The sequence below is a fragment of the Mastacembelus armatus genome, chromosome 13, assembly GCF_900324485.2.
Source record: "Mastacembelus armatus chromosome 13, fMasArm1.2, whole genome shotgun sequence".
NCBI lineage: Eukaryota > Metazoa > Chordata > Actinopteri > Synbranchiformes > Mastacembelidae > Mastacembelus > Mastacembelus armatus.
This window is the reverse complement of record NC_046645.1, coordinates 24,229,292-24,257,062: the sequence shown is the minus strand read 5'-3', so window position 1 is coordinate 24,257,062 and position 27,771 is coordinate 24,229,292. Positions and strand designations below refer to the sequence as shown.

General features: G+C 41.7%; 2 protein-coding genes across 4 annotated transcripts; one reads left to right on the top strand and one right to left on the bottom strand.

Moving 5' to 3' along the window:
- Positions 1-153: 153 nt before the first annotated feature.
- LOC113142254 (cullin-5-like) lies at positions 154-17,059 on the bottom strand. 2 transcript variants are annotated; one of them, XM_026327191.1, is made up of 20 exons: positions 17,011-17,059; positions 11,244-11,353; positions 10,312-10,411; positions 9,177-9,353; positions 8,680-8,821; positions 8,359-8,504; positions 8,013-8,093; positions 7,135-7,228; positions 6,756-6,886; positions 6,409-6,516; positions 6,044-6,108; positions 5,805-5,937; positions 5,541-5,672; positions 4,944-5,067; positions 4,381-4,556; positions 3,855-4,016; positions 3,535-3,653; positions 3,206-3,329; positions 2,171-2,377; positions 154-1,720 (listed from the first exon to the last, which is right to left on the bottom strand). In XM_026327191.1, exons 1-19 carry the CDS (start codon positions 17,032-17,034, stop codon positions 2,183-2,185), a joined length of 2,343 nt encoding a protein of 780 aa, XP_026182976.1. In that variant the 5' UTR covers positions 17,035-17,059; the 3' UTR covers positions 154-1,720; positions 2,171-2,182. The 2 variants fall into 2 exon arrangements, with proteins under 2 accessions (XP_026182976.1, XP_026182967.1); XM_026327182.1 differs by having other exon boundaries at positions 154-2,377.
- A 1,569-nt stretch (positions 17,060-18,628) lies between these two features.
- LOC113123185 (solute carrier family 35 member F2-like) lies at positions 18,629-27,768 on the top strand. 2 transcript variants are annotated; one of them, XM_026295015.1, is made up of 8 exons: positions 18,629-18,765; positions 20,594-20,765; positions 23,071-23,198; positions 24,250-24,409; positions 25,318-25,474; positions 25,557-25,609; positions 25,932-26,086; positions 26,752-27,768. In XM_026295015.1, the coding sequence occupies exons 2-8, from the start codon at positions 20,612-20,614 to the stop codon at positions 27,088-27,090; spliced, it is 1,146 nt and encodes a 381-aa protein (XP_026150800.1). In that variant the 5' UTR covers positions 18,629-18,765; positions 20,594-20,611; the 3' UTR covers positions 27,091-27,768. The 2 variants fall into 2 exon arrangements, with proteins under 2 accessions (XP_026150800.1, XP_026150792.1); XM_026295007.1 differs by having other exon boundaries at positions 18,633-18,765; positions 20,590-20,765.
- The last annotated feature ends 3 nt before the right edge of the window (positions 27,769-27,771 follow it).

The window sequence follows — 27,771 nt, the reverse complement described above, 5'->3', positions numbered from 1 at the left end:
TCATATTTGTCATAATTAATATAAAAAATGAAATCCTACACATTCACTGTTGTCTGTCTCACTCAGCACTGGATTTGAGGTTCAGTTCAAATACAAGAACATGTACTCACAATGTCAGTAGGTTCAGCCAATATCAGTGTTTTAAAGTAAGGGTGATAAAACGGATGGGACCTGCTGCAGCTGTAAAACCTAAAGCATATTAAATGTCTAATGAGCAGAAAGAAAGCAGCAACAACACTCAACAAGTGTGACAATAACACAATGACAGGGTTGGTGTGACTATTTCAGATTGGGCCAATATGTTTAATAGCACACAAACAGCACATCAGCTCCCTTAGAAACACTGGAAGTTTCACCTTTAGAACTGAAAATCATGGCTGATAAAAATGTGCCACTTTCTGAAGAATAAAATCTGGGAGTTAATGTCCTTTTATCTGCTGTGTCAGCCTGTGCAGCCCTACTGGGTGATAAAACCCCAAAGGGGTTAATAAATGATAAAATGTTCATCCTGCAGTAAACTATCAACGAGCTGATTTGTGCCATGTTGTGTTTAGTATCAGGTTTATGGACACTATTCCAAACGTTCAGAGCTGTGAAAATGTGGACAAAAGAATTTTATCCACGCATTTAAATTACAGGTTTGACTCCTTTTTAAATTCCAAAGTATAAAACATATTTAGATAAAAGCAGAAACATTTATTAGAGCAAATGTCTTTCAGCTTCATGTCAGAAATGATTGTATAAATAAGACTAAAGGATCAGACTTGATTTTATACTCTGCCCACATTTTTTTTTGGTCAGCCCAATCCAACTCTTAACCACACTGGCCTCCACTGAATTTTTTTTTTTGGAAAACTTTTAATTCAAATGTTGTTTTTGTTGTTGTTTTGAAGAATTTCGAGAGACGTACTGAAGAGAGGAGGCTGTATGCTAAAGCTCAGACAGTGTTGTGCTTTGGGAAAAAGACCCAACAACCAGCAGCTTGAAACAGTAATGAAAAACATTTCTGCCAACATTTGGTTCTCTATCATCGTGTTTGAGTTAACAGCATTTTCCAGGGACTACACTGTGCAAACAATGATTCTTAGTGAATTCATGAAGTAAAACTTCAGTAATGGAGCTTCAGTCTAGTGTGTGGGAGTTCATAGTGTTTCTAATTAGTGTTACCTGGTCACAGTTTTAGTCGTGTCCTTCTCCGATGCATCCAGCTATCATTTAATCTGACATAGTTCAGAGCACAGCTTTTTACACACCAAATAAATAGAGTGCAGTATGATCTTTGTCCAATGTAGACAGGTGTTCCCGTCAACACTTGTTTACCTGCTGTCACCTACCACATGGGAGTAAAAAAAAAAAAACAGATTGTGAGGATTTAAATGTCAGCTGGTCTTCAAATTCCAGCCTCTGCACACAAAGTGTGACAGATCCTCCACTGGATAAAAAGTCATAGAGCAGCATGCTGTTGAAAGTGCACACACATACACACATCTGTACGACCATATACACACCATGCACCCAAACCCTAAACACACACACACTCACACACAATTTGGCAAAAATACTCCTCGGTAATTTGACCTAGTCTCTCCATCCGTGTCCACTCCTCCTCAGTGGCAGCTCACACCCTCAGCTTTTTTGCATTCCCTGTTAAAAAATAAAACCAACGTAGAATCGGAAGGATGCAAAATAGCTGCTGGTAGCATGGCAGCTGTGGCATCAACTGAAAGCAGAGAAAGATTGAGATCAGCTTGTAACGTTTGTCCTCCGCCCCCTCCTTTTCACATCTGGTCCATTGCTGATGAAAGTAAGGCAGGAAGTTTTAGTTATTTAATTTCATCATGTCACTATTTTTCTTCTAGGCTGCTGGCAGACATTATACTGCTGTCCCTCCCCTCTGATCTGACACTGAGGGCAGCAGGGACAGTCAGCCCACTCACACAAAGCTACGCCTCCAAATAACACTCTGGTAACACACTGGCTTCTCACAAACAAAAAGCAGATCCACACTTTGTTGAAAAGGCTCTTCCTTGTCCTTCTGCACACTTCCTACTTATCACCCCTCTCTTCTTCTTCTGTAAGCACATCCTTCTGTACCTCATCACTCTCCGCTTGCAGCTGTGAAAGCACCGGTTGCAGGCCAGGATTAAAAAACAGAGCAAGAAAGCAGTACCTCGATCGCTGCCTAGGCCATGTAGATGAAGGTGTTGATGTCTGCTTCGTCCCTCTTTATGTACTTGTGTTCAATGAGCCACTCGATTTGCTCCTTGATCATTTTCTTCTGCGGCAGGAACATGTTCTTCAGGATCTCCACCAGTTCCGTCTGCAGTTGGGCGTTGCTGATCCTCTTTCTCATCTTCATAATTTGGATGATGGCCTCCTGGACAGGAAAACAAGTAAATGTTATGAATTTACCTGTTGACTGGACCCACTCTGTTTTAGATCATGTACCTAATAAACTGACAACTCGACGTATGTCGGAGGGTGCGGTGAATAATAAATACACTCAGACTGTTACATCACTGGTGTCATTGTACTGAAACATCTGTGCCAATCACAGTCAAGCAGAATAACAGCGGATCAGTAAATGACAACAGTCTCTCCAGGGAATCTCGGTGTGGACGCCTCAGAGAGACCACATTTGGAACTGGAAATGTACAGTCAAAGGAAGATGGTGTGGCTGTTTTAAAAGTTAAAGAGTACAATTACTACAACAATGTTTGGTGTATATACCCATAGACATGATATACATCATACCATGGCTGATGTGACCCAAGCCTCCCCCATGAACAGCAGAATGCTGACTTATAACCACCCGGTCTGATTGACTTAAAGTAAACACAGTGACTGCAGATTTCACTCTATCCTGCTGCTTTCAGACAGCTGCAGGTGTTTAACACACACAAACAGTATCAAACAACTGTGCACAACAGATATCACTGTATTCATTTAGAGATAAATGTTTTATCAGTGGTTCCACTGAAACCACAGTTACGTTCTACATTAAGAACACTAAGACACCGTCAGAGCTGTCTGCAGTGGTCTTTACCTCTCTCAGCAAAGATTAAACCTTTAAATGAGAAGGGAACAAAAAGTCAAAAACATCACATCAAAATTCAGCTTCAATAATTCATCCTCTCCCTCCATTTCCCTGACTGCCCACCTAGTTCAGGTCCCTGAAGCCAATGTGAGTGTTCTGTTTTTGTACCTGAGTTCTGAGTATTCTCAGCTGAACGATTCCTTCGTTCTCCTCCTCTCTCATTCGCTCTGTGGTCAACTGCAGCCGACCAATCAGATTGATCTTTCCCCGCTTCTGGACTTTGGAGTTTTTGCTGAGAAAATAAGAGACACAGACGATCAACATCTCAAAAACATTTCTGCTGAGTCACTTACCAACAAACGTTATTGTCGCATGAAACAGAGCTGGCTTAGAACATTGTATAAATTTTTATTTACATTATTATTATATCTGGCTGCATCACAATTACATAAAAAGTATATAATTTTTTTCTCATTTCTAGAAACAGCGTAGCGTACATGAGTGAGAACTCCTGGTTGACGTAGAAGAGCGTGCTGTCTGTGAAGTCTTTGGGCGAACTAACTGGAGGGTCGTAAGACAACACCTGTCTCTTCAGCTTGGGGAAGGCAACCAGAGACTGCACAGAGAGGAGAGAACAAGTTAATCTATGAAACATTATCAGTGCTCATTAGTGGTTCAGTGTGTGTGTGTGTGCGCACCCCCTGGACCTGATGATTCACTCTATACCATATCTAAAAACAGCTATACATGAGACAGTTGACAAACCAAATGAAAAACTAACAAAATGAAGCATTTTAAAATGCTTCCTTGGTCTGACCCAGAGTGTACGGCGCAGCTCTGCATCAGGCAGCTCTGTGGCCAGTTTGAGGTTCTCGAAGCTGATTCTCTCTCTGGGCCTCTGGTTCCAGGCGAACAACACAGCGAGCTGGAACGTCGTCACCTCCAGGTCGTACTGACCTACCTCGTTTTTAAAGGTGATCTGGGCAGAGGAATGGAGGAGTGCATGATCAGCGTTTGTTTGGTAACCTGAAAACTGCTGCAAAATAAATACATTAGAGAAAATACTGCAGCTAAAATCAGAAGGAAAGAAAGAACAGAGCAGAAAACAAAGAGGTGATCAGGGAAAGACTGAAAAGGAAAAACATGATTAGGAACAGAAACCACAAAGGTGTTACAGAAAGTGAGGAAGGAGGAGGAGAGACTGCAGGAATAAAAGGAACCTTGATCCCAATTATTTCTGAAAGGAGTTTCCAGAAAGAATTAACATTTTAACTCCATGAGGTTCGGACAATTGGCTCTGTGGCAGCAGAAACTCTGCACTACCTATCCTCTAGTGTACTCACAATGCCGTTGGACATGAGGTGATGCCAGTGGAGTTTGCGACCACTGTGATTCCTCTTGTAGAAATCTTCCACCTCAGGAATCAGGTCCTCCAGCTCCGTGGGCAGCGAGACAAAAACCTTCTCACTGCTTCTTGACCAAGCTCCGGCGTTCAGGATCTTAATGTTCACACTGTCGGCTGCAGGAGGAAGGAGAAACACTCTGAAGTCAGAACTTTAATCTCTGCAGCAGTGTGTGCACAAACGCTTGGAGGACGGTAAACACAAAACAAGTAACTAGTAAATAAGTTAAATAATTGATGATCCAACCTTATTTAAATATATTTTTACACTTTAATGCTGCAAAGTCCTGAATACACATTAACTTATCTACAACTGTTTACTTTCATTTAAAATACATTACAAACAAAGGGATTAAATGCATGTAAGTGGCACTTTTATCCAAAGAGCTTTACAGTTTGACTCATTCATTCACATTTCTCATGTCACTCTGGTTTACATGTTTACGTAAAGTGATTCCGTTTTCGACAAGGCGTGTTGTGTGTATGTGCGTGTGTGTGTAGTACCTGGCAGTGCCAGCTTGTTGTGTTTGTGCACTTCTTTGAAGACCTGATTAAGGTCCTCAGAGACCTTGATGTCCTGAAACATCCTGGCCAGCTTGTTGACATAATCGGCAGGCATTCCTACTTCCTACACACATACAGGACGACAAAGTAAAGGGGAAATCATTTCACCGTGTACCTGTTTTCATGTTACTAGTTACTGAAGCTGAAGCTTAAGCACAGAAAGGTAAAAATTAAAAGGTCATCTCTGTCTTTATCAGCTCACTGTGGCTGTTTCTTCTTTTACTTTTTATCTTTATCTGACCAGAAATGACCAAATATAAGTTTACGTTGTGTAAACATCTTTAAATAAGAAAAGCAGAGCTAATAAAGTTCTATTAACTTACTAACAAATACAGTACATCCTAAATCTTGAACACCTTAAAGGAAAAACATGAGATGTTTGTTCTGTTAGACAGAAAAATGATTTTATAGAAACATATTATTACTATTTAATAATATTATTATTATTATTGTTCATATTACATAAAGATTATATTACTATTTTGGTAGTGTTATTCAGCCTCTGGTATCTGTGAATTTACTAAAAGTGTAACTCACTCTGAGCCACTCCACCATGTTCTCTTCAATCTCACTGTCTGCTGAAATGTCCAGAATCAGGCGCCTGGTCAGGTGAGCTTTGTGGTAACGCATGAACACGTCTTTATTCTGGACGTACTTCAACACCAAGAGCTGCAAGGAGAGATGATAAAAGAATAAACTGGTGTGTGGACGAGGGAACAGGGAAAGCAGCTGCGGCAGCGTGGAACCAGAGCACTTTCACACAAAGCAGGGCCGGCGACCAGGTCAACAGCAGGGACTCACCACTTCTTTGAGTTTCAGCTCGATTTCCTCCGAGGTGAGTTTCTTACTGAGAGGAGTTTTCCTCAGCAGCATGTCACAGTAGTTTGCCAGCAGCTCAGGGCACTTTGACTCCGGCTGAGTCTTCATACCCACACTGGTTGGATGAAGCGACACACACATTTACAAACACAACAACGTGACTAGTTTTCATCAGCCATTAACACAGGGTCTAGGAATACAAGCTAGGATGTTCCCCTCACCCTTTCTGTTTCATAGGTAGCTCCAGTTTGAAGACTGTGGCGTCATTGACGACAGCCTTGTAAGCCTGAGAAGGAAGGACAACAAAAATGGCTTCCTCAACAATATGGCCTTAATTTAAATAAGACAGAGCGTTCAACTAAACAACTAAAAAAACACAACTTCGAGCTTCAAGCTACTTTATGTGAACGTAGGACCAAGCTACAGAGTTTGTTTTCATGAAAACACACATTTTGGGGTCAAATGTCAGAGGAGGGAATGCAGGAGGCAGATGTAAAGAGGCAACAGTTGGAATAAACACATTCAGTTCATTATCAAAACAGTCTGGTTTTGTGAGTCCTCAGATGATATTTCAGACAACACAGACCTTATCTCTTGCTGTAAGGAAGCGAGGATCGTCCTGGAAGGCCTCCTTTACCAGCTTACTGAAGCGGTTAAACAAGGTCAGCAACTGCTCCACATACTTCTCTGAATCCTGGACAAAAGACACACATTAACTTTGGTCTGTTACCATTTCTCACTTTACTCTAAATAACTATGAAGTCATTATTTGGTAATATTATTCAGAAAAGATGGCATCCACTAGGCAGTCATGTCCAAAGTAACAGATATTAATATTTCAAAGTAAAACACCATAAACCACCAGCATGAAGTGGACATGACACTGAGGAGATGTGCTGACTAACTTTGCTGGTTATATATTTGGGCACGTACAGTAGTGATCGTCTCTGCGGCAGCCACCATGTCAGCTAGTCCAGCACTGATGATATGTTCTTCCAGGTCTTTGAGCATGGGCTCGATACCGCTGGGAACTTTGTCCATCAGTGAAAACATCAGGTGCAGCTCTGCTCCAGGGAGAAGAAACCAGGACAGGAAGCATGTCGGCTGAATCCAAAACTCTGTGCACTTTGAAGACTCATAGACTTTACAGGCACATAACTGTGTGCACATCTACAATGCACAATCAGGTCTGCAGTGTTGCGTTCACTGTGGGTGTGGGCTCCACCAGAATTACATATTTTCATGTAATTAGTCATGAAATAGTAGTAAATAAAAACAGTCAGCGATGTAGCAGCAGTGCAGCTGTACTCACTGTCTGTCTCGTTGCGTTTGATCATTCCTGGACATTCAGCCAGGATCGTCTCTTTGAACGAGGTCACCAGCGCATTCACACAACACTCCATAAGCTGCGAGATACAGACAACAAAGACTAACTACAGGGTGAACTAAGGAAACATACATTTAAAAATCAGTCTTTTCAGCACACTTGGTGCTGCTTGGTGTGTGAAACTGTTGCAGGGAGCAACCCTAAAAGGATTTCTAAATAAATGAAGACACATTTGAAAGTCAGTATGACTGTACTGTAAAATCTAAATAAAAAAACAAAAATATTTTAGAAATGAAGCAAAACAATGACAACAAAAGATCAGGTGCAAATTGCCTGGAAGTGAACTAAACAAACAATAGAACTGTTTATTTAAAGCCATTTGTTTATCAAAAATATATTACCTGTATTGTGTTAATATGCAACAAAACTGCAGTCAGAAATGTCTTTGGTATGTGTGAGTAACAAACCTTGTGTACATATCTCAGTGCAGTTCTTTATTATTACAAAACTTTATTCATTTTTTAACCACATGTGTGCAGCATGACAGGCTGTGACAGGCTGATGTTCTCGCCACATCAGGAGAGACAACAGGATGGAGAGCTTATTTACTCACCTCTAAACTCTGTTCTGGTTTCTATGACTGAGTCTTTAGTGCCTAAATGTTTAACTTTCCCCGACTTCTTTTTGCATTAAACTCCTGCAACCCATGAACGTTGTGCTGGCAGTAAAAGCAAACTGTTTACACTATGTGTATGTATCATGACCGATGTCTGATCTGATGAGACGACCTGGAAACACAGAAATAAACTCCAGATGGGAAGACAGATGTACATAGATAGCCACAGTGACATCAAGACACTTACTGCTTGAACAGAGTTACATTCACGACGTGTCTCTAAATATCTTAGTGCTCTCTTCTCCTCTTCTCTCAGCTTCGCGTCTGCCTGCAGAGAAACACACATTAACACAAAACACACACAGGAATCAACAATTAAAAACTCACACACAAACAAATCAAATCAAAAAATATTCAACATATTAATAGATAACAGAAATAAGTGTCAGGAGTTTGTAGTTACATTAACAATTACATTAAGTCTCCTTTTCACCAGAGTACTCTATTTTCCATGTTTAAAAGTGACCATATCCTTCATGTCACACACATGCCAGAATCATAAATTCTATCAATTATCAGTTACTGTGGCATACATATTTCATGTAGTTCTGGACGCCGTTCTGTTGCAGGTAGGACGGGGCCTGCGTTCTGTAGAACCTCTCCGTAGAGTCCAGGTAAGCCTTCTCGAAGTTGTCTCTGTAGATCTGCAGCTTGTCCTCTGGGTTAGAACACAGGTTCACTGATGGGACACAAGAACAGAAAATGGGACAAAACGTGCTCATTAAATGTTTTTATTAATGAATGTGCAGGATATTTACAGCAGAACTGCAGATAAGGGTTTATTTAAATCTATATGTTTCTGCGCTCACTGGCAATAATATGGCCCTCTCTGTGTTTATTTCTGTCTGTCTTACCGTATGACTCTCGTACTCCTATAACAAGCTGGGAATCAAAGGCCTCCCCCAGCCTCTCAGCGTGCACCAGCTTCATGGCACTGTCCTGCAGGCGACTCTTAATGTTGGAGAAGATCGACTCATTCCACGTGTCCAACATCAGCTGAAAAATAAAAAAATTAGTACAGTAACAAATGTGCATCGAGTTCACCAAAAATGGTTTCTAATTAGAGTTACCCTGCATTTCAAGAAGAGTTAAACTAGAGAAAATTTTCAAAATAAGAGACCTTCCTCAGAGGGATCAAACAACTATCATATAATTATAATTTCTTCAAGTGGTTTCTACGTACTAACCACAGCCACTGTAACACAGACCATTTAAAAATCCTCCTGTTTCTCTCAACTAAAGAGCAAAATGTTGTTATCCACACTGAGATATTGTCTGCCCCTTTATTTATTTGCTCTCCTCCATCTTGCTGCTTCCTTTTATGTCTCCTTGTCACCTCTCCTCTCCTCACCTTGCGTACGATGCTGTCCTCCATGTTCATTTTCTTGTTGCTGCCCTGTTTGCCCATCAGTGTGATCTCCAGCTGACAGAAGGGCTTGGGCAGGATGTCGCACTGGGTGAAGAACTTCCTCCATTCGACAATATAGGCCTTTAGCAGCGCTGTGTCGTCCTGGTGGCTCAGCACTCGCTGCCATGGCAATAGATGCAAAGGTTAGAGGTGATGCAGGTTGATTGATTCATGTGTCACAAAACACCCTGACGCACCAGGCACTCTACATGTGAGAAACCTTCCAGAGGTGAGACAGTATCTAGAAAATAGAACAGGATATTCAGATTGTCCACTGTGGAAGTTCTCTAGTCAATTTTAAAGTTGTGGAAATAAACGTGTGGTGACCATTAACAACATGCTCCTGTTGTCCAGCAAAATTCCAAAATGTTTGATTCCAAAACAAAAACAGAGCTTTGCTGCAGCACAAAACAGTGTGGTAAAGAACAATGCAGCCAGAGTGTGTAAAATATTAGTAACTAGTAACACAAACCTAAACATCACTACCTAAGATAATTTACAAATATCATCATAGTGTCTGTCTCAACCTCTCCTGTTACTGTCCTACATACAGGCACTTCTAAGCATTAAATATAACAGGACCACTGACTCAGGGGCCAGGACTCAACTGCAACGTCCCCTGTTCGATCCAGCCAGGGACCTCTGTTGCATCTCCCCATCATTTCCAGTCCTCTCTACACTGGTTCTCTACCTCTGTATTGGCAAGTTTTAAAGCTTATTTTGAGACTGAGAGACGCTGTGTGACGCTAAACTGCTCTTCTCACAATGAATCCACTGTAGGGAACTTTGCTGGATATTCAAACACTGGCATGAAGGAACATTAAAATACAGAAAGGTTCTGTCATTCCTGTGGTTGCATGAGAAGTTTTTAAAGTTAAAGACTGATCTGAGGAGAATCACCTTAAAACTCAGAAGTGGCTTTGACATTGCTTGACAGATTAAAAACTAACTTTTTTTCTTATGGTGTGAGAAGTTAAGATATTAATTACAGTAATCTTGGAAACATGCAGGAATCCTACAACCACATTTCTCACCCTCTCTCTGCAGGTTTTACCTGGAGCATACATACAGCACTTACAGCCTGAGCTTGTTTGATGAAGTCTAGGATGTCCTCTTTGAGAGCTTGGTGGATTTTGGCTGGTCCCTTATCATCCCATAGACACACTGCATGGACATCTCTGGAGGAAAGACGAGAAGGATCTGGTACATCACAAATCTTCAGTCCAAATAAGTACTGTCAGTATGCATGGATACTAGATCTCATCCTGACTCAAAGGCTATGTCTCAGCACGAGTGTGACTCCTCCAAACTATGTTCTCAAACCTAGGGCCACTCTTACCAAGTCTCTAATCCTCTAACAGCATGTACATGCGAATGCATTCTTGAAATGTGACCTGTCTTTGCAGTCTATTTAAACTTTCCATGCTCTTCACCAAATTTCTCTTCTTGACCACTTTAATTCTCCACATCATCCCCCTTTGTTAAGTTTAATCACATAAGGCAGTTTTCTTTGTAACCCAGTAGTTTGCAGGTTGTTGTAAATGTTGTACAGCAACAATTGTACAGTATAACCCTTCTCCTACACTCAATTTTAATTATAATACAACATTCAGATCAAACCATGAAAATACTAAGTTACACTACAACATCTTATTACACAAGATTATTCATTAAAGTCTATGAATGAAAACTGGTGCTAAATTAGCATTCTGTTAGAAGTTATGGAAACAAGACTCTTGGGATCCATCTCACAACAGGCTTACCTAAAATTCATGACACTGTGTGGGGACTATGGAAACTACAACACCTGTTAATAAAAAGCAAACCCATTCATTGCATGTGTGAGCTGCTGAAATGGACCACAATAGTACCCTGTGGTCTGTGAGGAGACTGTTCTGCCAGAAAGCTGTTTTCAGGAGCTGAAAAGAAGCAAGCAGCTGTGTGGATGCTGCATTGAACCAGTTTCCTAATCTGAGAGAAGTAAGAGACAGAGCAGAGAGCATCTCTTACGAGAACAAGTCGAACCACTGTTGCTTGGTGACGGCCTCCTGTCTGAGCAGCTTCAGAACGATGGGTCGCATCAGATCCCACTTGTCCTCAAACTGCAGGGAGCCCTTATTCTGGAGTACAGATATGGGACAGGTGGAGCAGGAGGAACAAAAGGATGAACAGCAAGGTTATTAGTGCTCACAATTATCACACATAATACTATACTATATTATACAAGTCTATATGAATGCAATCACAGGGGAGCACAATCCAGTGTCTTCATGTGCCGGTCCCAGGTCTGGGTAAATGCAGAGGGTTGTGTCAGGAAGGGCATCCGACGTAAAATTTAAGCCAAATCAAACATGCGAATCACAAATATGACTTCCATACCGGATCGGTCGCAGCCCGGGTTAACAACGACCGTCACTGGTGCTGTTGATTTACAGGGTTCCAGTGGAAACTGGACTACTGTTGGTCGAAGAAGGAGAGGAGGAAGGCGTGTTCGTGGGCAAAGAGAAAAGAGGAAGGGCAGGAGTGTAGGACTTAGCATAGGGGCTTTGAATGTATGGACTTTGTTAGGGAAAACTAGAGAGTTGGTTGATATGATGGAGAGAAGAAAGGTGGATATCTTGTGTGTTCAGGAGACCAGGTGGAAAGGTAGCAAGGCCTATAGATTAGGAGCAGGGTTCAAGCTGCTTTATCATGGTGTGGATGGATGGAGGAATGGAGTAGGAATTATCCTGAAGGAGGATTTTGCTAGGAATGTTCTGGAGGTGAAGAGAGTGTCAGATAGGGTGATGAGTCTGAAGCTGGAAGTTGAAGGTGTAATGTTGAATGTTGTCAGTGACTACAAAGTAGTGGATGGGGAGGGTGTAGTTAGACAGCATAGGATGGTGGTGTGTAGGATGACTCTGGTGGTGAGGAAGATGAAGAGGACAAGGGCAGAGCAGAGGACCAAGTGGTGGAAGTTGAAAAAGGAAGAGTGTTGTGTGGCTTTCAGAGAGGAGCTGAAACAGGCTCTGGGAGGTCAGGAGGTTCTTCCAGATGACTGGACAGCTACAGCTAAAGTGATCAGGGAGACAGGTAGGAGAGTACTTGGTGTGTCATCTGGAAAGAGGAAAGCAGATAAGGAGACTTGGTGGTGGAATGAGGAAGTTCAGGAGTGTGTTAAGAGGAAAAGGTTAGCTAAGAAGAAGTGGGACACAGAGGGCGGAAGAGAACCATACCACACTAACCTTGTGCTCTCCCTCTCTCTCTGTTCTCTCTCTGTACCTTCTGCAGGTGTCCCTGGTCCTGGTCCTGTATATTGCTGATGTGCAGTTACTGGCCCCACCAACCTGCAGTGTCTATTTGGTGTTTATTGTTGCTGTTCTTTTCTCTCTCCTCTATCCACTCACCCCAACCGGTCGAGGCAGATGGCCACCCAAACTGAGCCCGGTTCTGCTGGAGGTTTTTTCTTCTGTTAAAGGGAGTTTTTCCTCTCCACTGTCACCAAGTGCTGCTCATAAGGGATTTGTTGGGTTTTTTGTTTTTGTAAAGTGCCTTGAGATTATTTGTATTGTGATTTGGCGCTATACAAATAAAACTGAATTGAATTGAATTGAATTGAAGAGAACAGACAGGAGTACAGGGAGATGCAGCGTAAAGTGAAGGTAGAGGTGGCAAAGGCCAAACAAAGGGCGAGTGAGGATTTGTATAATAGGGTGCACACTAAGGAGGGAGAGGTGGATTTGTACAGGTTGGCAAGGCAGAGAGAGAGATGGGAAGGATGTGCAGCAGGTTAGGGTGATCAAGGACAGGGATGGAAATGTGTTGACAGGTGCCACAAGTGTGATGGAAAGATGGAAGGAATACTTTGAAGAGTTGATGAATGAGGAAAGTGTTAGAGAGGACATAGTAGAAGAGGTGACTGTTGTGGAGCAGGAAGTAGCAAAGAGCAGTAAGGATGAAGTGAGGAAGGCATTGAAGAGGATGAAGAGTGGAAAGGCAGCTGGTCCTGACGGCATACCTGTGGAGGTATGGAAGTGTTTAGGAGAGGTGGCAGTAGAGTTTCTGACTGGACTACTTAACAAGATCTTGGAGAGTGAGAGGATGCCTGAGGAATGGAGGAGAAGTGTACTGGTGCCCATCTTTAAGAACAAGGGAGATGTGCAGAGTTGTGGAAACTACAGAGGAATAAAGCTGATGAGTCACACAATTAAGTTATGGGAAAGAGTAGTGGAGGCTAGGCTGAGGTCAGAAGTGAGCATTTGTGAGCAGCAGTATGGTTTCATGCCAAGAAAGAGAACCACAGATGCAATATTTGCTTTGAGAATGCTGATGGAGAAGTACAGAGAAGGCCAGAAGGAGCTTCATTGTGTCTTTGTAGATTTGGAAAAAGCGTATGACAGGGTGCCGAGAGAGGAGCTGTGGTTTTGTATGAGGAAGTCTGGAGTGGCAGAGAAGTATGTTCGAGTGGTGCAGGACATGTATGAGAGCTGTAAGACAGTGGTGAGGTGTGCTGTAGGGGTGACAGAGGAGTTCAAGGTGGAGGTGGGACTGCACCAAGGATCAGCTTTGAGCCCCTTCCTGTTTGCTGTGGTGATGGACAGGCTGACAGATGAGGTTAGACAGGAATCTCCGTGGACCATGATGTTTGCAGATGACATTGTCATCTGTAGTGAGAGCAGGGAGCAGGTGGAGCAAAATCTAGAGAGGTGGATGTTTGCTCTGGAAAGGAGAGGAATGAAGCTGAGCCGCAGTAAAACAGAGTACATGTGTGTAAATGAGAGGGACTGAAGTAGAACGGTGAGGTTACAGGGAGTAGAGGTGAAGAAGATGGAGGATTTTAAGTACCTAAGGTCAACAGTCCAGAGCAATGGAGAGTGTGGAAAAGAAGTGAAGAGACGTGTGCAAGCAGGTTGGAACAGGTGGAGGAAAGTGTCAGGTGTGATGTGTGACAAAAGAGTGTCAGCAAGAATGAAAGGAAAGGGGGACAAGACAGTGGTGAGACCAGCAATGTTGTCTGGTTTAGAGACAGTGGCACTGAGACAAAGACAGGAGGCAGAGCTGGAGGTAGCAGAGCTGAAGATGTTGAGGTTCTCTCTGGGAGTGACGAGGATGGATAGGATCAGGAATGAGTACATCAGAGGGACAGCTCATGTTAGATGTTTTGGAGAAAAAGCCAGGGAAGTCAGATTGAGATGGTTTGGACATGTTCAGAGGAGGGACAGTGAATACATTGGTAAAAGGATGCTGAGGTTAGAGCTGCCAGGAAGGAGGCCTAGAGGAAGACCAAAGAGGAGGTTCTTGGATGTAGTGAAGGAGGACATGAGGATAGTTGGTGTGGGTGAGGAGGATACAGAGGATAGGGTTAAATGGAGGCAGATGATTCGCTGTGGCGACCCCTGAAGGGAGCAGCCGAAAGGAAAAGAAGAAGAAGATACAAGTCTATATGAGTTTTTGGCAAGTGGCTGTAATGTAACTTAATGTAAGCTCTTCCAGTGCTTCATCTAAATAATTTATTACTTTCAAACTTACTTAACTTTCAAATTTATTACTTTATTATTTTCAAAGATTTTGCTTTTTGAATGTCAGACAAACTGTCTCACTATGTCTTGGATTTAAACCACTTATCCAACCAGCAGCCCAGAACCCAGGAGATATTCAGTGAACTATTACATCACAGAAAAGTCCTGGAGAAGCTAGAACCAGCTGACATTTTTGCTTAATTCATTAACAGTTGGCAATTCATTTTAGCACTACTTCTTTGTAATTTCCTGCATCTTTGGAAACAGTGCCTCAACACTTGGCCAGTTCACACAACACTACCAATACCAAACATTTGTTAGCTTCAAAAACATCAAAATGAACTAGTTTGTGTCTGTTATATACAATCATAATACAGACACTGAGTTTACTGAGGCAGCTGATCAGATGAGAGAACTTGGGGCATTGTTTTTGAGATTTCAACTCTGACAGCTGTGACGTTTATTTTTAAACTGGTTCCTCCTTTGTTGTAAAAGTTGAGTTTTATCAATTTGCTTCAGGTTTTCTGTGTGTGTCAACTGATGAATGAACAGAAAACCTGGGGTAAGGTTTATTACTCCAAAAACAGATTGTAAATTGGAAGGTTAAAGCTGAAGTCAACTTTCATTATCAGTAAGTATGATAGTTACTTTCTTTAATCAACAACTTGCTCATTGTATACAATCTCAGAACACAATGAAAATGCTCATTATTACCTGCCCAAGTGAACGTATTGAAATTGCTTTCATTGTCTAAGCAACAGTCAAAATCCCCCAAATTTTGATTTCATCATGTAAATAGACGAACTCGCACACTAACCCTACACAAAATCGTACTAGTCAAACAACTGATCAACTTATTAATCATTTAAGCAGCATGGAAAGTACTTCAAATTAGAAGTATATAAGGTAGTTAACATTAGCTACCCAGCAGTATGGAAAGTACTTCAAATTAGAAGTATATAAGGTAGTTAACGTCAGCAACCAGCGGAATATAAAGTACTTCAAATTAGAAGTATATAAGGTAGTTAACGTCAGCTACCCAGCAGTATGGAAAGTACTTCAAATTAGAAGTATATAAGGTAGTTAACGTCAGCAACCAGCGGAATATAAAGTACTTCAAATTAGAAGTATATAAGGTAGTTAACGTCAGCTACCCAGCAGTATGGAAAGTACTTTAAATTAGAAGTATATAAGGTAGTTAACATCATCTACCCAGCGGTATATAAAGTACTTCAAATTAGAAGTATATAAGGTAGTTAACGTCAGCTCCACCTTTACCAGCTTCAACATTAAAGTGATCAACACAATAATCCATCAATAATTAGAATCCAATAATATCAGATACATTCATGTGAAATGAGCCATTCTGCACAATGACTACTTTTACTTTGGATACTTCAAGTACATTTGCTGATACGTTTGTACTTTTACTGCAGTAACGTGTTGAATGCTGATACGTTTGTACTTTTACTGTAGTGACATGTTGAATGCTGATACTTTTGTACTTTTACTGCAGTGACATGTTGAATGCTGATACTTTTGTACTTTTACTGCAGTGACATGTTGAATGCTGATACTTTTGTACTTTTACTGCAGTGACATGTTGAATGCTGATACTTTTGTACTTTTACTGCAGTGACATGTTGAATGCTGATACTTTTGTACTTTTACTGCAGTGACATGTTGAATGCTGATACTTTTGTACTTTTACTGCAGTAACATTCTGAATGCAGGACTTTTACTTGGAACAGAGGATTTTTACTCTGTGGTATTTCTACTGTTACTGCAGTAAAGAGCCTGAGTACTTTTTCTACCTGTTTTTACCAACAGAAATAGTACAAGGGGCCCGGGCCGGGTTCTGGGCCCAAACCAGCAGGTCATCCCAGTGTCAGGTGTGGGGGCACCTGTCCAAGCTATCGCCTGCTAACCTGCAGAGCTACCTGCCCAGGGGTTAGCGGTTGCTTATGTTCCGTGGAGCCGTTTTCAGACTTAAGCTCCATCGGCAGTAACGTCGTTACCCGTTCGCCCCGGCGGGCAGCAGCTGACCGGGGCACGGTGGTCGGTGGGTTTACCGTTTCAGGGCAGATTAATTTACCGGACAGCCAAAATAAAGGCGCTAGCAGGTTAGCAACCGTTAGCCAAACAGAGAGCGGTAACGGATCTGCTGGGGACTGGGAAAGGGGTCTGGTGTCGGCATTTGTTTTCCCCTGGAGCCGCGTGTCCCGTGTTGTCAGACTGACACAAAAACAGAAAACACGGTAAATTCAAGCGCTTCTTACCTTTAACAAATTAGACGACGCCATGTTTCTTCAACTTATCACCTCGCAGAATCTCGCGAGATCGGCGCTATAGCTATTTGGGGATTAGGTCATGAAATTTAATTTCTTTTAACTGGGAATCTAAACATGTGTATACATATGAATGACGGTGTCAGAAAACATTAAGGAGAAAAATAGCTTAAGTAAAAGTATGTGAGTACAGTCAGGAACACAAAACATTAAAATGCACTACACTATTATAAATGTAAAAACAGGATTTTTATTATATCATATTCTTAATTAATCAACTCTTGTGCAAAATTAGCTTGTAAACATTTGTATTCACTTTATTAATGAAAAGCAGTATTGGAAAAACAAGGCTTTCTGAAGCAAATTCAATTTGAAGCAACTGTGCTGTTTCACGGATGCGAAGCACTTGACAGTAAGAATGACGCTATCTGCTGGTCAACCTTATTTTACATCCTTTTACAAAATTAAATCACGTCTATTCTTTATGATGAACAATAAAGGTTAAGAGTTAAATATGCATCTTGGCTGTTTTTTGTTAAAGTTTTGTGATTGTGTCACAGAAAAGATCTGATGGCTATGCATGTGCAAAAAAAAAAGGTGAAAGGTCAGTAAAGGATGGGGAAAGGTGTGTGTGTGTGTGTGTGTGCGTGTGTGTGTATGAATATAGGTGTGTGTATGTATGTAATCCCTGTGGATTTGTGGGGCTGTCATAATTTAATCCATAGCTTTTAATTTAAATAGAGCTGGGAGGGCGTCCCAGTGGATCGTGTTCTGTACTGACATCGGGCTGGCCCAGTCCTATCTGTTAGTATACCACTGCCTGGCAGAGCTGTAGGTGCAGGAGCAGCAAAAATTACACAGGAGCTATGGTCTGACATTGTTTTAATTCACTGAAGCAGTTGTGACCAACTGTAATGTTATTTTGTCAACATCGCAATGGCTCAGCCCTGTGGTTCTGAATGACTTGGGCCCATTTTGTATCATGAGATTATCAAAACCACCATTCTAATAAAAGAACTATTATCAATAATAATATTATTTAATCTATGTGATATTAAGAAAAAAATAAAAGTACCACATCATAACTGTTACACTGAAACCCTGGGAGCTTCAGGGTCCCTAAAAGTCCAGGGCCCGGGTTGTGCAGTTGGTGATCCAGCCTTGTTTGGAAACCACTGGTTTATTCTAATTTGTTAGTTTACTTAGTTTCTATGTTCAAACCTCATTCAGTGACATAACTGCTAAAGTAACTGCAGTTGTCAAATACATCTAGTGGAGTAAAAAATACATTTTACTTGAACTGTTTTAGAGTATAAAGTAACTTAAAATGAAAATTCTCAACTAAAGTACCAGCATCTCAAACTGTAACTAAGTACAGAGCTTAATGTTAATTTCCATTGAAAAACAATGATGAAATGTCAGTTACTTCATTAGTAGATAAGACAAGAAGGACAGTGATGTCTTTAAAAATCATCAAGTGCTGCTGTCTTCTGCTCTTTATGCACACAGATAAGTGAAAGAGTAATCTTTGCCCTCTGATCCAGTTAATCATTCAGCTTGACACCCTGAAGACCAAGGACTTAAAAATTCCTAACAGTTAAAACTCAGAGGACTCCTCCATCCATGGTTTGACAACATGGCTACCGAACAGTCTGAGGATGCATCCATGGACACGCGGTACGAGAACCAAAGCACTGGACTCCTGGTGAGGATCAGGAAATTCACACCGCAGGAAGCTTTCACCTGGTGAGTGCACAGACAAGTAACTTTCTGAATCTGGAGCTGTGTCTGACCTATAAGCACTGGTGGAAAGTTACTTTACTCATATTTTGGTGCCACTTTCTGGTAAAGCACCATTTACAAACAGATTACAATTTGCAATTGTTGGCCCCAGTGTAATTTACAGATCAGTTATAAACAATAAGAAGAAGCTCTGGGTTGCCAGGTTGTGGAAAATCATCTTAAAGCATGGACCTTTGTCTTTTTTATCAATCAGTGAACTCTTTGCTCACTTGTTTTCTGGAAAAGAGCTACAGGACATCTGGACTAAAATCTAAAAGCATTTATTTAAAAACATTTACACCTGCAGACTTGATGAGTTATAGAGCCCATGACCAACTGTAAAATGGCAAGTTGTCCTTTTCACACAGAAAAAGAACATGCTTTTTTTAACCTTTGGACTGAGCCAGGCTTGCTATTTCCCCATTTCACGTCTTTATGCTAAGATAAGCTAAGCAGCTACTGGCTGTAGGTTCATACAGTACAATCACAGGAGTAGTACCAGTCTCATCAAACTGAAGCAAAAAGCAAATTACTGACTGACCTCAATCACCGCTGCTATGTTTTCCATAAGGTTTAACATGGACACAGGCAGACTAAAAGATTCATTCACACTATGAACTTGACTCCATGCAAACCAACAAGCTGCTAATTTTGTAGGTTAACCCAGACTAGTTTTACATGTGGCCACTGTGTTCATCTGGGAGGAAAATTATCTAGATTACAAAACACAAATATTTCTCACTGACCTATAAATACTGAGTTTTCAGTGTATGTAGGCTCTAAAGTGTGTCCACTTACCCCCTAGCCTGTAACATAATCTGTGCTGGCAAATACATCTTCTAATTTTACTCTTTTTTACTGGTTGAAACACAACTTTCATTCAATGTCATGGTTATGATATGATTCCCAATAAGACACACAAACTGTGTAGCCTACCAGCTGTGGTGTGACACTGTTACTATCCACTTAGCTAGCCATGCTGGCTACAGGCTACAGGCCGAGTGTGTTTTAGTGTTTCTGACTGTTTTTGACCTGTTCTGTCGATTTGTGCTGCCTTATCAAAAAAATGCTGCCTTATGAATTTGAGTATTTACTATTTACACTGTCAGAGTATGGGGAGCATGTTTTGATACTTTCAAGATACTCACACACTCTGAAGTGAAAAGCCACATTTGGTCCTTATATACCAAATAAGCACCAATTTCTGGATTGGGTTGGGTTGGGTCATATGCTAATGTCTGCCTCTGCCACTATCCCAGTACAGAATCACCCTAACTACATTACACCACTGCTCAATCCATGTACGCTGTCAGATAAATAATCAAGAGAACCAGAATATCTTGAGCTTAATGGAACTTTTTCAAAGATTTTTTTAAAACATTGAGTGCAAATCTCAGACTGCTCAGGCTGAAAGGCTGCACAGATTTATAGATGCGGAAACAGAGTCCAGGCTTGTGGGTCTGAGCATGTGCAGCACTGCTGAGTAGCACATCTTTTGGTAGCACAAATCTGCAGAACACCTGCTGACTAGAACAATACTGGTGGACAAGCAGGTGGACGGCTGCTATGCACAATGGCTGCAATACACATGATGTGTTTATGACACCTTGTCAAGGGTGAAAGTCGCAAAGATTCATCGAGGTCCGTCAACTTAACCTGTTTGTTGTTTGGCCTGCCAGAGAAATGTCCCAGTGATCCCAATGATTTTTCCACCACTCCATGTACAACATTAAAAAAATGGATCAGTAGCCTTAAGTTAGTCAGCCTATGCCCCCTCTTTTCTCTCAGGCAGCTAGCCAAGACACTGGCCATGGGTCAGGGCCTGGCTGTGCTCATCTGTGGGACAGCCATTACTTCCCAGTACCTGGCCACACACTTCCAGGTGAACACCCCCATGCTGCAGAGCTTCTTGAACTACTCCCTGATGTGTGTCACATACAGCACCATGCTGCTCTGCAGAACAGGTAACCCCGCCACACTGAACACCCGAGATTCTCCCTCTAACTCAGGAGCAATGGTATTTTAAGCAGTACAAATAAGGGTTTATGTTTTTCTCAGTTATGTGGCTATAAAACAGCAAGTGTGATCAGTGGTGCGGTGTCACAAAGTACATTTACTTGGGTGCACACTTGAGTTACTTGTACCTTACTTGAGCAGGCCGATTTTGTGCCATTTTTGACTTCCCCGCCCAGTGCAGTTTTTGGATGAAATCTGGTATGAAGACATATAGGTAATACGAACTTTCCTATGGCCAGACACTTTTAGGACTTCCAGAACAATAACCCAGCCAATCTCCAAGCATTCACATACCAGTTTCCATACAAAAAGGAAATAGAATTAAAAACTCAAACAACAGGAATCCTGGATCTATAAGGTACAGGCCACAAAACATCCTGGATCAAATGAAGAACTGGATTTCACTGTGTTCTTATAGACTGTTTTGTAATATTTGTTGCTATTATTTTTGTATTATCCACTGTTTCATTTTTAATCATGTCTTCATGAGTGTTGGGATTACACTTCCATCTGCTGGCTGTTTTAAATGAATATTCTCTTAGGTGTCACCTCTCTGGACTACACCCACATACAGGTGTAGACAGTACATGTGTAAGAGCCATGTAGGAGTGGTATTATTTTAAGCCACCACTAGGTGTCACTGTGGAAAAGTGCGCTATGCACAAGTATACCATACATTTAAGGTAAATAAATGAACATGTTATTGAGCATCTGAACATCTGTGGGGACATTATCATCTTTTTAACGCGTAAGGCGCGTCAACTATATGCACCTTCCAGGATCACCAAAGCTGCTTAAAGATAAGCTTGGCGGCTCTACAACATGTATAAAGCCCATAGTGCTCCCTTTAGCTTCTGTTTGTCTGTCCACTTGAAGGACAAAATGCCTTGGTGCTCATTTGAGTCAATTAAGACATGCCTTAAGCAATAAAGACATTTTAATCCTAAAGAGAGTGCATTGGGTATTTTGTTGGGTTCTACGTGTTTATTTTATTTTCCCTATAGAGAACCTCTGTTAACAACTTCTACATAACTTTTTCAAGGTCCTGGAAGCGCTCCTCCTTCAGTGACATCTCTCTCTTAGATGAATTCAATTTTCAATTCATTTGTAGAGCGCCAATTCACAAAATTATCTCAAGGCACTTTACCAAAAAAAAAACAAAAGAAACAGAAACAGACAGACTGATGAGCTTTTCAAACCCATGTAAACTCCCAGCAGATGTTGATGGGATTGTTGTGTTAGCAGTGAGGCATGCAGCAGTCCACAGCTCTCAGGCTCCTCTATTTACCAGGGTTTGATTCTGCAACAGGTTGGCCATTCTCTCTGCTTTGGTCTTCTTTTGGAGTTTGAGGTACCCAGGTCATTGTCTGGTGGTCCCTTTCTTGACTCTGGTCTTTTCCCAGAACTACCCAATAGTATACAGTGAAATTACTAGTTTACAGTTCTGAGTCTTGGAGGGGAATTCTGGGCCCAGTCTTCTATTTAACCCAGTTATCTATGTTATTCCTGCCCTGCCTCCATCAAGCCAGCTCTTATACAAAGCAAAAAGTCTGGAATTGATTCATATGAGGATCCATCCATCCATCCATTTTCTATACCCACTTTTCCTGGCTCAGGGTCACGGGGATCTGCTGGAGCCTATCCAGCTCTCTCTCGGGTGGAAGGCAGGGGTACACCCTGGACAGGTCACCAGTCCATCACAGGGCCACATAGAGACAAACAACCTCACACACTCACACTCACTCCTATGGGCAATTTAGAGTCACCAATCAACCTGACATACGTGTTTTTGGACTGTGGGAGGAAACCAGAGTACCTGGAGAAAACCCACACAAGCACGGGGAGAACATGCAAACTCCACACAGAAAGGCCAGGATGTGAACCCACGACCTTCTTGCTGTGATCCTTCCATGCCAAATTGTAGTGGAAATCCCGTAATGAAAAACTCCCAACAATAGAAGATGTCTCTCTTGTTTTATGGGATATGACACAACCTTCAGGCCAAGTGTGTTGACTCTGCATGTTCACCCCAATGTGTATCCCAGCAAACTGGGGGAAGGCGTGATAATCGCAATAAACCAGTGAGTATTTACAACATACAATCAGGGAAGCACCTAAGCAAACAGTACAAAGGTAACAAAACAAATGCAATGACATCTCTTTGTGCAGTCACATGACTGACAATTGTTATTATTTAATCACAAAGATTCACATTATATGTGGATTTCTCACTACATCCCCTTTGAAACATAGGGGATGGAAATATTTTACAGATTCTGAAGCACCGATGGTGGAAGTACCTCCTGCTGGGGCTGGTGGACGTGGAGGCCAACTACACTGTGGTTAAAGCGTACCAGTACACCTCCCTCACTAGTGTACAGGTGGGTACAGGTGGTGTTTGTGTGAGGCTACATGTTTGGGGTTGTTGTTGTTGTGAGTTAGCTAAGACAATGACTAACATCAGCTGAAGCAGAGTAGGTTAGTTTTAGTCTATTTCCATTTAACAAAGTCAGTACTGATTTTGTTTGCAATCACTTTCCATTTCCTAAGTAACAACACTGTTTAGTGAAGCAGTGGAAACAGAGCAAAGATCAGTCGAATCTTTTTTCCCTCAGACTGTAAAAAGTGACGCCGTTCTCAGTGTCTGGAGCTGGTTTTTGGAAAAAGACGGGCCTCCCATTGTTGGTGAGGAAGAACCATGTGAGCCAGTGCAGCGGTGTGGCTCCCTGCTGTGTTTTTAATAGTTTTTTGACAACAATGGAGGTCTACGGCACAGACCAATAAGCTGAACCAGGTTCTGGATTCACACACATTACGCTGACAACACCACATTCATTGGTGCTGCCAGTCTCTGGATGGGATCTGGACACACAGAACCAACAGCTGCATCACTTGTCTTAACCTGTGAGATTTTTGTGTTGTGTATTCTCCACCATAATAAAAGTGATATTTCCTGTCATTTCTTTTTAAATGGTTTAGACCAAGGCTGCCCAACCCATAATACTCAGAAGGCCACTGTCCTGCTTTTTTTCCAACTATCCTTGCCCTACCCACTGTTGATTACCTGGATCAGGTGTGTTCAGTCAATCCAAAGCTGGATAATTCACCTTGTGTTCCCCCTTCCAGCTTCATCTGAGATGGTATCTTACAGCGCCTAATTGACTGAACATGTCTGATCCAGGTAATCCGTAGGACTTGGATAATTGGAAAACTGGCAGGACAGTGGCCTTTGAGGACTGGGGTTGGGCACCCCTGGTTTAGAGCATCCAGAAAGTTTTCACTGTTATTTTTCTTTTGTGTGTCACTTTTATGGAGAATGCATGTTTTTGGTGTAGTCATCAGTGAATTTCTGAGTTGACCTCAGCTTCAGCTTCAAGTGAACTATGTCTTTTTTTTATATTAGTGTGTTTCTGGCTGTGTTCCTGTCTGCAGCTGCTGGACTGCTTTGTGATCCCAGTCCTGCTCGTCCTGTCTTGGTGGATCCTGAAGACACACTACAGGCCGGTCCACTATGTAGCTGTCTGTATCTGTCTACTTGGGGTGGGGGCCATGGTGGGGGCCGACCTGCTGGCTGGACGAGACCAGGGCTCCAGTAAGAACCGTTCACTCACTCACTGAACTTGTTAATAAAGTCATTCTTGCTGTCATTAGTTTAGGCAAAAACCTTGACCAGGGCCTGGTTACACTGTGAAATTTAAATTCTTTTACATAGCAAGATAATACCAAAATGAACTTCGGCTCAGCCAGATCCACTTTTATCCGTCATATTCACTTTTCCTCAGAGAACGTTGGGATAGATTGGGTCGTGAAGGATCCAACAGTTGAAGCCTTCATCTCCTGGGATAAAAAGGCTGCATGTTTCTGCTGCATTTGAAGGAGTCTTCAAAATTGGACAGCCTTGTTGTGAGGCAGTCATCCATCAAATTGAATTGAGACATATTTCAGATATGAGCAATAAGGAATGTTTAACAAGTGGCTCAAACATTTTACTTGTAGCAGTTTGATTAACATGGGTCCGGGGAGGGCACTGGTGGTGTAGTGGTAGTGCGCCTGTCCATGTATGCAGGGGATGCTGGCTCGACTCCTGAGCCGACCGTTGTATAATCCTGCACGTCTTCCCTCGCTCTCTCCCCTAGTCTCTGTCTCTCTCCACTGTCCTGTCAAATAAAGGCAAAAACTTCCCAAAAAAAAAAAAACAACCTGGGTCCAGGGTCAGGGAGTGGAAGTTCTATAAACTCCTAAAATCCTTGACCTGTTAGAAATGTAGAATCTCCAACGAAACTGTGTGCAGTTGAGTTGCATTGTGGGTAATTTAGGCTGAATCAAAGACAAAAGTTTTGCTGCATTGATTTGATCCTTAAATCTTGTTGAGGAGTGCACTACTTTCCATGTATGTCCTTTGGCAACAGGACAGTAGATTCCTTTCATTTTCTGATATACTTGATGTCAGATACCAGAGTTTGTCAGTAGATAATGCGATGATGTCTTCTCTTTCCTCAGCCTCAAACATCCTGTTAGGTGACGGGCTGGTGCTGCTCAGTGCTTCGCTGTACGCCGTGTCTAATGTGTGTCAGGAGTACACAGTGAAAAACCTGAGCAGGGTGGAGTTCCTGGGCATGGTCGGCCTGTTCGGCACAATCATCAGCATCATACAGATGTAAGTGTAGGTCTGGCTGATCAGTCAAAGCTTCAGACTCATTTACCACTGTGGTCAATCTGGTGTTTTTTTCTCTACCTAGGGTGATCCTGGAATATACTGAAGTTGCAGCCATTCAGTGGAACTGGCAAGTCGGTCAGTACTCATCGAGACCTAACATGCCGAGGGCAGGATAAGATGCCCAGGCAAATATTTCAGCTCTTCTGGTTCATTTCACTGATTGTATATTTCTTGTGTAGATAGATATTGTGTGCTGTATGACATGATCTGATAGATACAGATATAAGTGACTACAGCCTGATTAGTAGTCTCAACTGTTCTACTTGTAAAAAACAAAGTTGAACATGAAGGTGCAACAAATAATCCCATGCATTGAAAATGTTTGTCTCCAGAGAGAGAGAAACCAAACCAGACTCACACTAACAGCTAACTAACAGCTGGGTGTCTCTCCTCCCAGGGCTCCTGTTTGCCGCTTATGCATTGTGTATGTACGCTCTGTACAGTTGTATGCCCATAGTGATGAAACAGAGCAGCGCCACCTCCGTCAACCTGTCCCTGCTCACCGCCGACCTCTTTAGCCTCTTCTGTGGGATTTTCCTCTTCCAGTACAGTGTGAGTGCACACACACACACACACACACACACACACAGCACAACCCTTGAAAAGACTATAACTAATGAATAACTGCCTCCTGATAATATGCATTGTGTGTCTGTGCAGAGGTTAATATGATTTTCCTCCACACTCACTATAATTTTATTCTGACTCAGTCATGCACCCTCCTGCTGCCACTAATACCAAAATGTGGATTCATTCGCTGCTAGTCCTGAACAAATGCACTGCTTCCTACTGTTTTAGCTTAAAAACCAGTGTCTAGCTCTCTGGTTCACACTGAGCTGCTGAGTGTTGTAGTGACACAGTGGTGTTAATGAATAATAAGAGTTAAAGTGCTACATGTATTTACACAGTTTACACTTTCATCAGTTCTGGGTTTTGTAAAGGAGTTTCTCTGTAAATTGAATTTCTCTTGTGCTCATGAGGACATCTGCAGTGCTTTGGTTTTCTTCTGCTTCCCTGACATCAACTGCTCACTGTCAATTTCAACCCAGATCAGGATCTTAACTTAAATATTTTCATTTTATACTGGTCTATTCTGCTTCATGTACAGATTAAGGATCTCCTCGAAACATGTTTAAGACATAAACATTCTCTGCTTTGAAATTCACGTTTGTTTTTTTTTACATTTACCTTCCTGCCTACTTTCTGCCTCCCCTCAGTTCTCTGGACTCTACCTGATCTCACTGGTGGTCATCCTCATTGGCTTCATCACCTTCAACGCCGTGCCAACACCCACTCACCAAACAGAGCCTGCCACCTCCTCCACCTGTAAGACAGGATGTGACGAGAATCCTGAAGTCAAAACGCAGGAAGTGGTTGTGAGGATAACAAATGAGGAGGAAGAGGAGGACAAAGAGGAACAAGGAGTGGATAGAGAGACGAAGGATGGGCAGGAGGAAGAGTGGAGGAGGAGGATGAAGAGAGCTTCAGGGTCATCACTGAGCCTCAGAGGAGGGAACGACAATGAGGACATTGTTGGACGCAGCACTAAACTGTGAACTGCAACAACTTGTCAATATGTCATATATATATATTTTAAACACAATTATTTATTGAGTTGTACCTGTATAGAACAGCCTGCAGTATATATAGACATTTACAATACAGAAAGGAATAAACAAAAAGCATATGTGGTGAGAAGGCAACTAACTATACATTTATTACTTATTATAAACATCAAATTAATTAACAAAATCTGTGCAATGAAAGATAAGAACCACATGAGTAGGATTTTATATTCAGCATTAATATGAAGAATATATGACTACAATGAGTAGATGATATAGTCCTGGCATGACATTTAGGAAAGTAATAAGTTTGAAAAGACTATTTATTTAAATGTGTTTCTTCACTTCAAAGCAGCAGAGCAGCTAATGCAGCCTCTCCTCATAAATTAGAAGTGTAACTTAGAATGAATGGGGGAAAGCTGAAATATATAAAACAAGGAGTACAAAAAGGAAAATTTCGAATTCGCTCCTTTTCCTCGTTCTGTGTGAGATAACAAAGCAGAAAGAAAAAAGCTTTGACAACCAACTGGCTTAAAAAGAAGGTCAAAGGATTAGTTTCAGGATGCACTTATTAAAATTGGTTTATTTTATTTACTATAAACTGTGGCCTCACAGTTGATAGTAAAACAGTTTGAGTTGCATGAACCTTTATAAAAAATGCTATGCAAACAG